This window comes from Eulemur rufifrons, chromosome 1 (assembly GCF_041146395.1).
Source record: "Eulemur rufifrons isolate Redbay chromosome 1, OSU_ERuf_1, whole genome shotgun sequence".
Classification (NCBI taxonomy): domain Eukaryota; kingdom Metazoa; phylum Chordata; class Mammalia; order Primates; family Lemuridae; genus Eulemur; species Eulemur rufifrons.
In genome coordinates, this window is record NC_090983.1 from 95,265,585 (window position 1) to 95,282,113 (window position 16,529).

Sequence of the window (16,529 nt, forward strand, 5' to 3'; positions counted from 1 at the left end):
TAATGCTTGGCTTCTTAACAAAGAAAAAATAACTGATTCACTTTTAAATGAATGCTTTGTCCTAGCTACACTAGGCAATAATTCAGATCTTACCTAACACAATCTGGCATTGGTCTATTTCTTTTCAGACAGGCACAGGTATTTCTCACTTCTAACAAAATAGACATGGTATGTGTAACATTTCTCAAGTTATAATTTTTTTTTAGTGCAAAAAACACAAGCCAGGATGCATCTGGCAGCAGAATGACACCCTGTATACATTACGTAAAAGGGCCAATAATTTTGTGATTATTTGTTACCTAGTTTATAGTTTTATCAGCAAATAAATATCTTGTCTTTTTCTTTAGCTACAGATTTATTATGGAATTTCATGGATTTAACCAACATGACACTTTCTATCTTTCCTCATAAACATGTTGGCTTTGCTTAAGAAACTCAAAAGCATGTGCATTTTTTAACCAAATTAATGTCCATGGGCCTTACTTCAATCAAATCCAATTAAAGAGCATTAAGTGGTTGCAGACAAAAACCACTGACTAGTCCATAATTACTGGCTCTTTCATTCTGAAAATCCAATTCTCCCATGAACATAAGCACATCTGCATGAATAAAAAACTTACAAATAATTTGCTTTTGAAACTCATGGAAGGAAAAACTATAATTTTTGCTTCAAGCGGTTTGCTAATTATATGGAGATAAAAAAAAGGAAAAGAAACCTCTATATAGCAACATATTTTTAACTCCCATATTCTTGCCATTCAAAGCTGAAAGGCCTTTGGGTAACCTAGCAACAAGAAGGAATCATACAAAGATGAAGTATTCTATTACAGACAGGAAGCCCACTTCAAATTGCTACTTGGCTCCTTTTTCACTGCTGTTTTAGTCAAAATTCTATTACATTTTTAAAAATTAAGTCTATGGATTTCATATAAATATTAATTAAACATCATAGAACAACATGTCAAGAAATACCACCCAGGATGAAACCCATTTATTCCTTAAGAGTATTTCCATTATAATATGTTTCTTTGAACTTAGCTCAAATCCAGAACTTTGATTTCTTGCTCAAAAAAGCGCTATTATTCACAAGTAACAAATGAAAAAAAAAACAGATAAAATGGACGTCACCAAAATGTAAAACTTGTGTACACCAAAAGACACAATGAAGAAAGTGAAGAGATAACCCACAGAATGGGAAAAAAATATTTGCAAATCATATATCTGATAAGAGTCTTATCCAGAAGATATAAAGAACTCTTATAGCTCAACAAAAAAAGACAACCCAATATTTAAATGGTCAAAGAATTTAAACAGGGATTTTTCCAAAGAAGATCTACAAATGGCCAACAAGCACAGGACACATGCTCAACATCATTAGCCATTAGGGAAATGCAAATCAAAACCACAGTGAGCTATCACTTTACACCAACTAGGATGATTATAATCAAAAATTAGAAAATAATTAAGTGTTGCCAGGACGTGCAGTATTTGGAAATTGCTGGTGAGAATATAAAATGGTGCAGCTGCTATGGAAAATAGGTTGGTGGCTCCTCAGTAAGTCACACATCCGGTAATTCCACTCCTTGGTATAGACTAGAACTAAAAACAGGTGTTCAAACAAAAACTTCTACGATTTACAATAGACAAAAGGTAGAAACTATCCAAATGTCCATCAGTGGATGGGCAGTGGCAAGTACACTACAAATAAATGACTTATCCACTTGAATACACTACAAATAAATGACTTCTCCACTCGAAATAGGCAATTGTATGGTATGGGCATATTTCAGTAAAACAGTTTACAAAAGAGCATTGCTGTCAATTTAAAGAAAGTGTACATTAAATTTTAAATGTACACTCCAAAATAACCTGAAACTCTAAAAAGTACAACAGTTATTCCCAAATGATGTTCTTTTCATTTAAAAAATGAATATATCCCTGAAATGGAGCAGCTGGAGGAGAAGCCTATCATTCTGAGCACCAACGATGTCCCAGGCACTGTGCTAAGAGTTTTACACACAATCTCACTTATTCTCCACAACATCACTGCAGAGCATTCATTCCATTTTACAGAGGCGCAAACTGTGGCTCACAAGAATTAAGTCATTTGCTCAAAGTCACATAGCTAAAGACTGGTGGAGCAGGACAGAGCAGCCTTTCCTAAGGAGAAAAGATGGTCGCATATGTTTTCAAAGCAACCCCCTTTAGCTCCTCTCTGACGTTGTCTACATTTGCGCACATGGAGGAACGTGGTCACCCACACTCCAAAATGAAATACAAGTACTGTTTACCAAACACAGTTACCATTCATGAAACAGATACTTGTTGTCAAGTCCTTATGCTGAGTACAGGCTGCTAAATTTTTACAAGTGGGAGTTTCAAAGACAGAGCATTTAGTAGACACCCTCTGGGTCATCCTAAGAAGGACCTCTGTGAACATGCAGTTCTAATCAAACCAGGCAGCCTTCAAGTGATCAGAACCTCTGCCCGAAAGGCCATTTAGAATGCAGAAATGAGCCCCATGATGCCATTCACTCGCTCCTTGTGTTTTACTCAGTTCTTCCTCAGTTCCAATTCACATGCCAACACTCCCATTGCTTGAGGCCAGGAGTTCACGACCAGCCTGGGCAACATAGCCAGACCCCATCTCTACAAAAAATAGAAAATTAGCCCAGCTACTTAGGAGGCTGAGGCAGGACAATCACTTGAACCCATGCACTATGAGGATGCCACCACACTGAGCGACAGAGCAAGACCTTGTCTCAAAAAACAAAAACAAACTCAAAGTATTCATACGTGCATTTGAAATTACTAACACACAAAGATGAAAAGCCAGTTCCTGTCAAATGAACCAATCAGAGAGAACTCACTGAGACTAAGAACAGAGGACAGACTGTGAAGTGTCCAAATCCTAGAATGAGCAAAAACAAACACACAGTCCCCTGTACTCAGGAGACTTACAGTCCAATGCAGGAGACAGAGATGTTAGTCAAATAATTACCAAATGTAAACCTGCCAATGTGACAGATCTAAGCAGTGAAGCAGGGGGTGACTGGCCAGGCTTAACAGGGGCATCTGCCACCATTTGGGAGGTCAGGGAAAGCTTTCCAAGGGGCTGAAGCATTGACCCAGGTTGATTTCAGAAGGGCGTGTACTAGTTAGCTAAGAAAAAGAAGACAGAAGGAACATCACCTGCCTTTTAAAGGAGGGGTAAAAAGGACAGACAGAGGCAACTGTGGTTTGCCCTCAAGGAAGGGCAGAGACCGCAGTGAGGCTATAGAGTTGGACTGAGGTTGCAGGGCCCAGATGGATGGAGCACGGCTGCACTAGGTCCTGGTAAGGATTTTGTGCGTTTCTTGAGAGAGATGTGGAAGTAATAAAAAGATTTTAAAATAAATAAATCAAAATGTATGGCGAGGGCAGGAGGTAGAACCCAGTATAACCCGGAGATGTTATGAAAGACCCTTAGTTAAAACCAGAGGGGTGGGACTGAAGCCCTCCCCCCACCATTATCACCATGTCATTAATGTAATTATGTTAATGTTTTTTTCCTTTCCCTTGGGAAACAAATGGGAGTTATAAATTTTGATTGTTTTCCTGTGTCCTTAGAAGATGACAATAACAGCGTGGACTTTCTCAGGAGGTCAGCACTTGTGAAACTGCTAAGAAAAATACACCTACTCAGGAACTGATACTCATTTTCTATCTTAATATTTCTACTAGCAATTACAGAAAGGGACATGCCCACGTTTTGAGCCCGACTCAAATGAGGTAACTGGTTACGAGTGCTCCTCATCATCGCAGTCCAGCATTTCTGGGGGGCAGAGATAAAATAAGATTGGCAATGTCCTGAACAGTGTTGGAGCTGGGAGACAGCTACGTGGACGTACGTGATCCCATTCTATTTACTTTAATATATTAACATATTTGAAATTTCCCAAGAAATTAAGAAGGAAGGAGGTAAGAAGCCCTCCCTGCTTTGATGCCATCACCCAGGTGTGCCTGTACAATTTGGCTATGGGTGTGTCCGCCTCAAAGAAAGCAGAGGTACAACCTGCTCAAATTTCTGAAAAATGAAAATTTCACAAGCTAATGTCAAAAGGACAGTACAGACAATATTAAATGCTATTTAACACTGTTCTGGGAGGAAGAAAAAGGGGGACAATAGAAAATCTTTCAGTCGGAGCCTCTTTTGCCTCAATAGTGGTTTTCATGTAGAGAAGGACAGTCCTCATTTTGGCAAGATTCTACAACAGACAACAGATTGAGGGGCCAGAATGGACGCAGTGAGAGAAGTACACAGGTTATTTTAATAGTACAGGCAAAGAATGTAAATTGGATGAGAGTGCTGGAGAGGGAGAGAAGTGGATGGGTTCAAGAAATATTTGAGTTAAAATCCATAGGAATCAGTGATAATATGCATGACAAATGAGGAACAGGGAGGTATTAAAGATGACACCTAAGTTTTAATTTACATGCCAGGATGGATAATGGAGCAGTCACGAATATAGGAAGTACAGAAAAGATCTAGTATGGGGTTATATTTATTGTTCTGTGTTTTATCTTTCAGCCAGAAGTAGAATATAAATCTGGTTTTAGATACATGTTTCAAATACAAGAGGAAATGTCAGACAGGCAGCTGCTTCACATACAGCTCCAACCCTATGGCAAGATCCAGACAGGAGAAAAACATTTATGAAAACATGTGATATGGTTAGTAAATAAAATTATAGTCATGGATAAGTACAGCCTGGGAGAAAGTGCTGCCTAAAAAATGAAAAGGCCTAGAATCAAACTTTAAGAATTTAATGACCAAGCAGGAGACATTAAACAAAAGGACACCAAAAACATGCAGCCCAAAAAGAAGAGAAGAGATCAGGCCCAGTCTCTTTCCCTTTTGTTCTTTTGGTAAAAAACACGCAATAATTTCTTAGGTATGAAACCTAAAACACAAACAACAAAAGAAAAAAATAGATATATTAGACTTCATCAAAATTAGAAACTTTGTATGTCAAATGACACTATCAAGTGAAAAGAAAACCCACAGAATGGGAGAAAATATTTACAAATCATATATGTGATAAGGTTCTAGTATTTAGCATATATAAAGAATTCTTTTAACTCAACAATAGACAACCCCATTTAAAAATGGGCAAAAAATTTACTTGAATAGAAGTTTCTCCAAGGAAGGTATATAAATGGCTAATAAGCACATGAAAAAGATGCTCAATATTATGACCCATTGGGGAAATGCAAATCAAAATCACAATGAGATACCACTTTGTATCCACGATGATGATGACAATGAAAAAGAGACAATAACAACTGTTGGCGAGGATGTGCAGAAACAAACTCTCATACATGCTTCCTGGTGAGAATGCAAAAGGGTGCAGCCACTTCCTCATGAATGAACCTTGAAAACACTATACTAAGTGAAAGAAGCCAAACATTGTATGATTCCATTTATATAGAATATCCAGAGCAGGAAAATCCAGAGACAGAAAGTAGGCTGCCAAAGATTGGGGGCAGAGGGGAATAGGGAATGAGTACCAACGGGCATGGGTTTTCTTGGGGTGATAAAATATTTTAGAATTAAATAGTAGTGATGGCTGTAAACTTTTTGAATAGATTTTTAAAAAAACACTAAATCATGCACTTTTAAAAAGTGATAATTTTAGTAGGTGATTATATATCTCAATTTTTAATTATGTTGATGGCTTAAAAAAAAAACCCAATGCCTATTTATGATAAAAACTCAGATAAATAGGAATAAATAAGAACTACCTCGTCTTGGTTTAAAAAAAAAAAAAAATCTATGAAAACCCTACAGCTAACACCACACTCAATACCTGGGAACTGGCAGGGATGTGCAGTCTTACCACTCTTATGTTACATAATGCTAGAAGTTCTAGCCAGTGCAATAAGGCAAGAAAAAGAAATTAAAGGCATAATGATCTGAAAGAGATAAAACTGCTCCTATTTGCAGATAACATGATCATCAATGTAGAAAATCCCAATGAAGTTACAAAAACTCCTAGAACTAGTTAGTTAGTTCAGAAAGGTCTAAGCTGTACAACAAAATGGAGAAAGTAGAGGGTGGATGGATTCAGAGGAAATACAACAGTTCAGAAGAGTTCAAAGGAGTTGATGAGCAAAAAAAAAAGAGAGAGAGAGAGAGAGAGAGAAGGAAGAGAGAGGAGAGGAGAGGAGGGAAGCGGAGGGGAGGGGAGGGGAGGGAATAAATTAGAGGAAGAAGGAAATTAGGTAGTTTATTTTTTGACTATTATTGAACAGGCTGATCTTACTGGTGTCTCAAAGTTACTATAAAGAAATGGGTTAGGAATTCGAAAATTTTATGCACAGGCCTTTATATTACTTGTTTTCTTTTAAACAAATATTTTGGCTCTAACAATTAAAATATGTACATGTGTATCTATATATGTATATACATATATACACTAAAGATTATAGGCTTCCAAGAAATTTTGAGTTAAGGCTTCCTTACCGTTTGCTATTTTTAACATAGATGTCTACAAACTGTTTTCATCCTCAACCCTACTTCTACGCCCACGGATACATACATACAGACACACACACACACACACACATATATAAAATAAGAGAATCTGGGGGCAATATTTACACTTAGGTACTTAGAATAAAATGCCACAGTGATATAACCAATGCCAAACAATTCTGGTATTCTTGAGATTAAATCATACTTGTCATATTCATGGAAACCCACCGAGCTGCGGTCCCCAACCCCTGGGGCCACAGAGGCAAGCAAGCAAAGTCTCATCTGTACTTACAGCTGCTCCCCATCGCTCACATCACTGCCTGAGCTATGCCTCCTGTCAGATCAGCAGTGGCATTAGATTGTGCATTATGGTGAGTTGTATAATTATTTCGTATTATGAAATGATTCATATTTCATAGTTCATTTTCCATATTCATATTTCATATTAAAGGTACTAATAAAAGAAATAAAGTGCACAATAAATGTAATGCGCTTGAATCATCCCAAAACCATCCCCTCCCACCCTTGTGGTCTGTGGAGAAACTGCCTTCCATGAAACCAATCCCTGCTGCCAAAAAGGTTGGGGACTGCTGCCATAGAGCATATGTATGCTCTTCTAGGCAAGGAACCCAATATGGATGCAGTCTTTCTTCCCAAAGCCAGCACTATAATGAGATTCCTTTTCATAGTTATAATACTGGTGCATAAAGAACAAACTTGCTTTTCTGCCACTATTTCTAATTCCTTGCCCAGAAGTTTCTGTCTTCGTGTTAACAATTCTTAAACAAATACACACACACAAAAGTAAAAGCATGTGTCCAGTAACTAACTGCCTGAGTACACCTGCCCATGGACACCCATTAACCCACTCACCACCAGCACATAACTCAGATGCCAGAGTTCTAGTCAGAGCTCTACCAATGACACATTTCTTTTAAGTACACATAAAAGTATATATGAACGTACAGGGTAAAAGAGAGAGAATTATACTATCGTTAAAACTATATACTAATTATACAGTTAAAGGAAAATGGAATATAACAAAATATGGAAAAATAAAAAATGGTTTTGTCAGTAACAGCTAAATTATGGTAAATACTATTTTTTCTATTAATATTGTTATGTTTTTACAATCATATAAAAAAGTGAAGGATTAATGAAAGCATTTTTAGATCACATCAAGCATTTTATAGGAAACATGCTATCTAAAGAAAAATTCCTTTGGAATAATAATGGAATAGTGGTAGGTACACAGCAGACCTGCATTCTGTCACCTGCTCTGCCCTCACGTACCAAGTCACTTCGGGGAAAAGCACCGAAACTTTTCTTTACGAACTCAAGATACTCAAAATTTGAAGGATATGATCTAAGATCCCTAAAAATTCTAAAATAGACATGATGCAATGAGTGACATATCCAGAGTTAGAAAGAAGTTCTTATTTGCAATTAACTTTTTGATGGCTTTTCATTCACACATTAATTCCCTCCTGTCTTTTCTCCTCTCCTTCTGGAATCAGAAGAATTACCCCTTGTCCTCAAATATTATCGCTAAGTATAGTGAAAGGAATACAGGAACTGGAAACCATAGGTCACAACTCACATCACAACTATTACTTCATTTATTCCACAACATTTATCGTGCGCCTACCACATGCCAGGGATTCTTCAAGACATTGAGCTTGTGCTCAATGAGAATAAAATAATGGGAAATAAAGGGAATAAAATAACGTTCATGCCGTCCTAAGTGAACACTTATTTTGTAGTGATAAGCACTAAGAAGAAAACTCAAGCAGGGTAAGGGCACAGAGAGTCCCTGGATGTGCCATGCTGGGTGGCCTCTGTAATGAAGTGATACTATAGAAGTGAGATCTGCATGGAGTGAGGGAGAAGGCCATAATGACACCCAGGGGACAAATGTTTCAGGCAGAATGAATCTTAAGCACAGAGGCCTTCAAACAGGAATTGCTCAGAAGGTACAGAAATAGCAAGGAGGCCAATGTGGCAGGAGCAAATAGAACTTTCACAAAGAATAGTAGGAATGACATCAGAATGGTGGTAGGTGCCAGATGATGCAGAGCATGGTGGGCCATGGCGAGCCACTGAATTGTAGTCTGGGTATGATGGGAAGCCTTTGGAGGATTTGGAAATGAAGATTAATATCACCTGATTTACATTCTAAAAGGTAAGTCTGGTTGCTATGTGAAAAACAGAATTTAGGCATGAGAAAAGAGCAGAAGAAAAGATACTGGTTAGTTAGGTACCACAGAGCCCAAATAAAATAGCGTGACAGCTTGCACTAGGAAGACAGTAGCAGTGATAGTGAGAATTATTGAGATTCAGAATGCAGTTTTAAAAGTAAAGCCAACAGGATTAGTTAATGGATTCAATACAGGTTATGAAAGAAAGTTAATGATGACTCCATAGTTTCTAGCCAGGGAAAGTGGGTGAATGGAGGTTAAGTTTTAAGACCTGGAAACCCTTATTAAAATAACTAATTCACCTGTTCACAAATAGCATAAGTATTACTGACATAAAACTGAAAAGGCAGAAATACAGATTGCTCTTCTACTCACCATTTGCAGACTGTATCATGTTCCCGGATTTCTGGACTTCATCAAATTTTGTAAAAATTACATTCAACCTACATGAAAGCAAAAATATACATAAGCTATTAATCATCAAGGTTTACAGCCAATGATATTAAAACACGAATGTGAGGTTGAACCCTACCACCCCCAAAAAAGTCAATGATACAAACCCACCTAATAACAAAAGCAGTAACTATATCAATAACATTAACAATAGCCAACAATAACTGAGCACTTACTATAAGTCAAGAATAGGCCTATGGGCCGGGCGCGGTGGCTCACGCCTGTATTCCTAGCACTCTGGGAGGCCGAGGCGGGTGGATCGCTCAATGTCAGGAGTTCGAGACCAGCCTGAGCAAGAGCGAGACCCCGTCTCTACTAAAAATAGAAAGAAATTATATGGACAACTAAAAATATATATATAGAAAAATTAGCCGCGCATAGTGGCGCATGCCTGTAGTCCCAGCTACTTGGGAGGCTGAGACAGGAGGATCGCTTGAGCCCAGGAGTTTGAGGTTGCTGTGAGCTAGGCTGACGCCACGGCACTCACTCTAGCCTGGGCAACAAAGTGAGACTCTGTCTCAAAAAAAAAAAAAAAAAAAGAATAGGCCTATGGGTCTATCTGAAAGATCTCATTCAATCATACTAACAGCCTTATGAAAGATTCTTATCATCCCCATTCTACAGATAAGGAAATCAAGACCCCACACCTTTCTTAAGGTAACATAGTGAGGTGGAGATGCTAGCCCTGAGAGTGAGAATCTAGAGCCCGTGCTGACATTACATTAAACTGACGAGTCTATATAAAATGTACACATTATGAAAACAGTATACTTCTCCTATTTCTTTCTAAGCATAGGCTGTCAATTAGTTAGGAGATAGCTTTTCAAAATGTACTAAAATTACACTACAAAAGCTTATGCTGGCTTACACTTAATTCAAAAATTACATAAATAATTTCTCTAGAAACAAATGTCATGACTGAGTAATCTTCAGCTGAAAACAGTCTGCATTACATTTATTTTCTATTAATGGATCATTTCACATTAGCATTTAAAGTAAAGTAAAATTCCCCAACCAGTCAAAATATTCCATCCTGGTGACATCAAAAATGAGAGGAAAAGGTGGGAAGGAGGTGTTACCTTACCTAGCAGAAAAAGTTAAGAAAAAAGAAGTTTCCCAAGCAAAACACAGGTATAGTGGAGTAAGTGTATAGGTTGAGATTATAAAGCAATGTACTTTTACATTCAAACCTGTGCCACACATTCTGGGGACATTTTAGCACTTTCTAACACACGATCCTGTCCTACAAGCTCTAATCATTGCAAATATGTTTGTCTTTTCTTCCTAAGCAGAATGGAAGCTCCCTGGAGGTAGAGATGGAAGCCATATGCTTTTGGTTCTCTGTGCCAAGCACCATGCCATGCAGATGCTCACTCAAGGGAGTTACATGACTGTGTTAGACATGTAATCTACCACATCCCCACCTTCACTCTGGAAAACTTTAGATACTTCACACACATTCTGGTGTTAGACCATTCATTTGCTCATTCACTCAACAAATACTTGAATGCCCATTATGTGCCTAGCACGAGCTAGCTAGATGCCGAATGTGTAAAGTTCCTACCCTCTGGAACTTACCTATTAAGGAACAGGGAAGCCAAAAATACACATCAGCAAATGAAAGAGATGAACCAGCCTAATATACTGCCTCTCCCCATTCCATGGGAGACATCAATAATCTTTTCAAGCCATCTTTCCATTAAGCCCAGATGTGCCCTCAGAATCCTTCTCAAAACTGCTCTAGGCAGCCACTATCAATTAATCAAAGTTGGTACTGAATAAAAATTCAATTGCCATCTCAGGACCAGATATAAATAAAACTATCACTCACTTTCAAATCCAGTGGTTACTAAAGATTGGGAAAGATGCCTTAGACTCAATTTCTTATGATGTTTCCATTACCTTCCCTTTTAAAAGTAACAAAGATGTCCAATGGCTTGACAAGCTCATGAATAATATCACTACACAGGTTGCCAGGGCATGCCCTGACTAATGCACCACTTTATTGCATCACAACCACATCTCTGACGTGGGCACGCCTGTAAGTTTGCAAATTAGGGTTGAGTGTACCTCTAGTCTGGTTGATTCTGAAATTACTGGAAGAGGGCAAGTATTTCTTCTATTCCTGGGAGAGTATTCACCACTATAAATGGCAAATGTGTCAGAGTACGTAGATTCCTTATCAGTGGTGAGGTCTACTTACTGTGACCACATTACCCACAACCTTGCAGGCCCCAATAACTGGGTATGAGAACTCAGTTGTTAAATGAGAGCATTATAAAGATCACTGTTATTGGTACTTGCACCTTAATTCAGAATTCCCTTTGCTTTCACATTCCTATCTTACTAGCTCCCTCATTCTCTGCTCAATAATGCTGATATAACGGCTCCTACAGAGGTTACCACCACAAGAGACAGTCTAACACCAACAAAACATTCCTTATGAATGGAAAGACTGGCTTTTGTCTGAGCACAGAAATATAAAATGCCTCTCTTGGGAATTATCAATTTGCACAAATCCAAAAGGGTGAGTTTCATAGAATCAAAGACATCGAATACATTAACTGATGATTACCCTCTGAAGCCACCAAATTTTATTTTAAATCTTTGGATCTGAATTTAAAATGAAATTTTTTACTGGTTTGACAAAAAAACGACCATTTTCACCTACATTTTCTGAATTTAAATTTTGGTATTTCACTCTTCAATTCAATTGGAATTTATTTTATTATAAGATTTAGAACAAATTCCTTCCTAGGAAAAAAAAATTTTTTTTTGAGAGAGTATCTCGCTCTGTCACCTGTGCTATAGTGCCATGGCGTCAGCCTAGCTCACAGCAACACAAACTCCTGGGCTCAAGCGATCCTCCTGCCTCAGTCTCCTGAGTGGCTGGGACTAAAGGTATTCACCACCACACCTGGCTAATTTTTTTTTTTTTTTCTATTTCTAGTTGGCCTACTAATTTCTTTCTATTTTTAGTAGAGACAGGGGACTTGCTCTTGCTGAGGCTGGTCTTGAACTCCTGACCTCAAGCAATCTTTCCGCCTCGGCCTCCAAGAGTGCTAGATTACAGGCATGAGTCACCATGCCAGGCCTGGAAAAATTTATAAAATTTAAATTTTAAATAATTTCCTAGAAACAAATATTTACTTCATGTACAGCAATCTCAGTCAACCACAGCTCTACTTATACACTCAGAGCTTTTAACATGAAAAAGAGGGATCAAAATAAACAAAACGGCCGGCTCATACCTGTAATCCTAGCAGAAGGACTGCTTGAGGCTAGGAGTTCAAAACCAGACTGAGCAAAAGCTAGACAGTCCCCCTGACCCTCCCACATCCTCTACAAAACATAGAAAAATTAGCTGGGTGTGGTGGTGCCTGCCTGTAGTCCCAGCTACTCAGGAGGCCGAGGCAGGAGGATCGCTTGAGGCCCAGAGTTTGAGGTTGCAGTGAGCTATGATCATGCCACTGCATTCTACCCCAGGAAAAGAGCAAGACCCTGTCTCAAAAAAATAAATAAACAAACAAACAAACACACAAACATATACTCAAAAATCCCAACCCAGAGGACAGAAGAGATCTGGAGGAGAAAAGAAAAGTTTTAAAAGCACATTATTTGCCAGGTACAGTGGTGTGCACCGGTAGTCCCAGCTAGTCAGGAGGCTGAAGTGGCAGGATCACTTGAGCTCAGGAGTTCTGAGGCCAGCCTGCGCAACAGAACAAGAAACCCCGTATCTTAAAAAAAATAAATAAAAACAAAATCACTAATGCTTCTAAGAGATAAGAGAAAATGCTACAATCATAAAAGCAAACAGGGGAGTCCTTCAAAATGGCTGAATAAAGATCCTCGAAAATCTGCGACTCCAAAGAAGCAAAGAAAACAATGGCAAAACTTGTCAAAAATCAACGTTTTCAAAACTCTGGAAACTGAGCAAAGGCTCACAACAATCTGAAGAGCATTTCTTCAAGAAAAATGGCTGAGTCTTGGTAATAACAGTGAGCTTTTCACCATTTTGCTGTGCCCTATTTCTACCTCCAATTCAGCAGCTGAAAACCAACAGCCTCACAATCATGGTAGTTTGAAAACCAGCAGCCTGGCAGTCACTGGAAAGAGCTGAACAAGTCTGCAGCTGCTCCCAAATCCCCATTCCCAGAGAACTATCACTTCACTTGTCTGGGACATCCCTGTAAACCCACTGGAGGAGCTTGTCTTTATTTGACCTGACTCAAGAGATTGCTCAATGTGAGTAAGCTTTTACCTTGAGGTTATGATCAAAACTAATCAGTGACAATCATTTAATATGGCAGATGCCTGAGACAACAATAACAATTGAGGCAAAGAAGCTGACCCAAAAATTTAAAAGGAAAAACTGGAAATGAGATGTCCACAGGAAACTTTGAAAGCACTAAGATACTCCACACTGAGGAGACCTTGAGGCTCTGAACAAGCAGGAAGTAAGAAAAGGAAGACAGGTGCAAAATACCTGCCAGAGTCCTTAAGGCACATCCCCAAACACTGAGACCCAGTCAGCAAAGGCTGGGAGATTTGCTGGTTCAATACATTTAAGAAAATCTCTGTGCAATCATTAGCAGACCACTAAGCTAACCAAGCAGAGAATTCACTGGCCACATAAAGTAATAAAGACTTTAAAGAATTAGTTCAGGAAAGGCAGAGCAACAATGAGCAACATAAACAATACACAGCAACAACAACAAACCTAGAGAGGGGAAAGAATCCGATTTCCTGAGTTATCACAGTATATTACTGAAAATGTTCAGTTTCAATGAAAAATTATGAGATATGTAAAGAAACAAAAAAATATGGCCCATATGCAGGGGGCAAAAAAAGTCAATAGAAACTACCCTTAAGGAAGCCCAGACATTGCCCTAACTCAATGAAGACTTGAAATTTACTCATATAAATATGTTGAGAGATCTAAAGGAAATTTCTAAAGAATTAAAGTATGAGAATAATATCTCACCAAGTAGAGAATAACAACTAAGAGATAGAAAATATAAAAAAGAACTATATAGAAATTCTAAAGATAAAAAGTGTAACAGCTGAAATAAAAAGTTCACTAGAGAGGTTCAATAGCAGATTCGAGCTAAGACAAGAAAGAATCAGCAAACTTGAAGTGAGTCAACTGATGTTAACCTGTCTGAGTAACAGAAGAAAAAAAGAACAACAAAAACATGAACAGAGCTTAAGAGAGCATCTTACAAAACCAATGTGTCAATATACATATAATGGGAGTCCCAGGAAAGGAGAAAAAGGGGGAAAAGGATATATGAAGAATAATGGGTACAAACTTCACATATTTGATATAAAACAATCTACAAATTTAATAAGCACAACAAACTCCAAATAGGATAAACTTAAAGAGATCCAAACCTAGATACATAATAACCAAACTGTCAGAAGACTAAGAGAAAATCTTTAAAGCAACAATACAGAAGCCACTCATTAAGTACAAGGCATCTTCAAAAAGGTCAATATCTGATTTCTAATGAGAAACAATGACAGTCAGGTGGAAGTAGGATGACATATTCGAAGCCCTGAAATTAAAAGACTGTCAACCAAGAATTCTATACCTAACAAAATTATCCTGCAAAGACAAAGGAGAATTTAAGACATTACCAGACAAACAAAAAATTAGTCTTTCAGGTTGAAATGAAAGGAACCCAAAAAACAACCCAAATGCACAAGAAGAAATAAAGAACATCAGTAAAAATAACTACACAGGTAAATATAAATGACATAGGTAAATATAAAAGATAGTACAAATATTTTTTCAGTTTTAGTTCTTTCCTGGACCTAAATGACTTAAAAAGAAACTGGATAAATCAATAATTATAAAACTGTGTGTGTTGGTGGATTTATAATGTACAAAGATGCAATTTGTATGACAATAATAGCAAAAAAGAGGGAGAGAAAAACAGAGCTAAGTAGGAGTAAAGTTTTTAATACTAAAATGAAATAGTATCAATTTGAACTACACTATTTTAAGTTAAGATGTTAATTATAATCCCCAGAGCAACCATTAAGAAAATAATTCCCCCAAAACTACTAAAAGAAACAGTAAGAAAATTCAAGTGGTACACTAGAAAACATCTATTTAACACAAAATAAGGCAGTAATGGAAGAACAACAACAACAACAAAAAAGCCATGACATATAGAACACAAACAGTAAACTGACACACATAAATTCTACCTTACCAGTACTACACTAAATTGAATAGATCAAACACTCCAGTGAAAAGGCAAAGAATGTCAGACTGCATAAACAAGACTCAACTTTAATGCATTTACAAGAGGTAGATTGCTTCATTGATTGATTGATGAGACAGGGTCTCAATCTGTCACCCAGGCTGGAGTACAGGGGCACAATCATAGCTCAATGTAACCTCAAACTCCTAGGCTCAAGTTATTCTCCAACCTCGGCCTCTCAAAGTGCTGAAATTACAGATGCCATTGCACCTGGCCTATTTATTTATTTTTAAGACATGGGGTCTTGCTGTATTGCCCAGGCTGGATTCCAACTCCTGGACTCAAGCAACCCTCCCACTTCAGCCTCTCACATAGCCCAAAAGACTCATCTGAGATTCAAAGACACAAAGACATTGAAAGTAAAGAAAGGAAAAAGATATTTCATGCAAATAGTACACAAGAAGAGCTGGAATGCTCATACTAGTATCAAATAACATAAACCTTAAGAAAAAAATTGTTATTGGGCACAAAGAAATTTTAGAATGATAAAAGGGTCAATGCATCAGGAAGACGTAACAATTATAAATACATATGTACCTAAGAACAAAGCCCCTAAATACATGAAGCAAAAAGTGACAGAACTGAAGACAGACATAGATAATTCAACAGTGTTAAATGGAGCCTTCAATACTGCACATTCAATAATAGATTTTAAAAACTAGAAAGAGAATCAACGAGAAAATAACAGACTTCAACAACACTGTAATCCAAGTAGAGTAGACATTTATAAGACACTCCAACAAATAACAGCAGAATACACCTTCTTTTCAAGTGCACATGGAACATTCTCCAGGAGAGGCCACATGGTAGGCCATAAAAACAAGCCCTAATAAATTACAAATGACTGAAACCGTACAAAATTATATTCCCTAACCACAATGGGACGAAACTAGAAATCAATAACAGAAAGAAATAAGAAAGCCACGAATAATGTAGAAATCAAACAGTCTTAAGTAACAAATGAGTCAAAAATGAAAATAAAAGGGGAATTCGAAAATACTTCAAAAAAATGAAAATAAAAAACAAAATATACCAAAACCTATAAGATGCAGCTAAAACAGTACTTAGGAATTTATAGGTGTAAATGCC

General features: G+C 37.6%; 1 protein-coding gene across 8 annotated transcripts in view; it reads right to left on the reverse strand.

Moving 5' to 3' along the window:
- The window catches only part of CLASP1 (cytoplasmic linker associated protein 1), a 263,544-nt gene that overhangs the window by 136,580 nt on the left and 110,435 nt on the right, over positions 1 to 16,529 (reverse strand). For all 8 annotated transcript variants that reach the window (XM_069462102.1, XM_069461691.1, XM_069461772.1 and 5 more), the window contains exon 8: positions 9,091 to 9,158. In XM_069462102.1, coding sequence (XP_069318203.1) covers positions 9,091 to 9,158 — 68 coding nt within the window. The remainder of the gene's footprint in view (positions 1 to 9,090; positions 9,159 to 16,529) is intronic.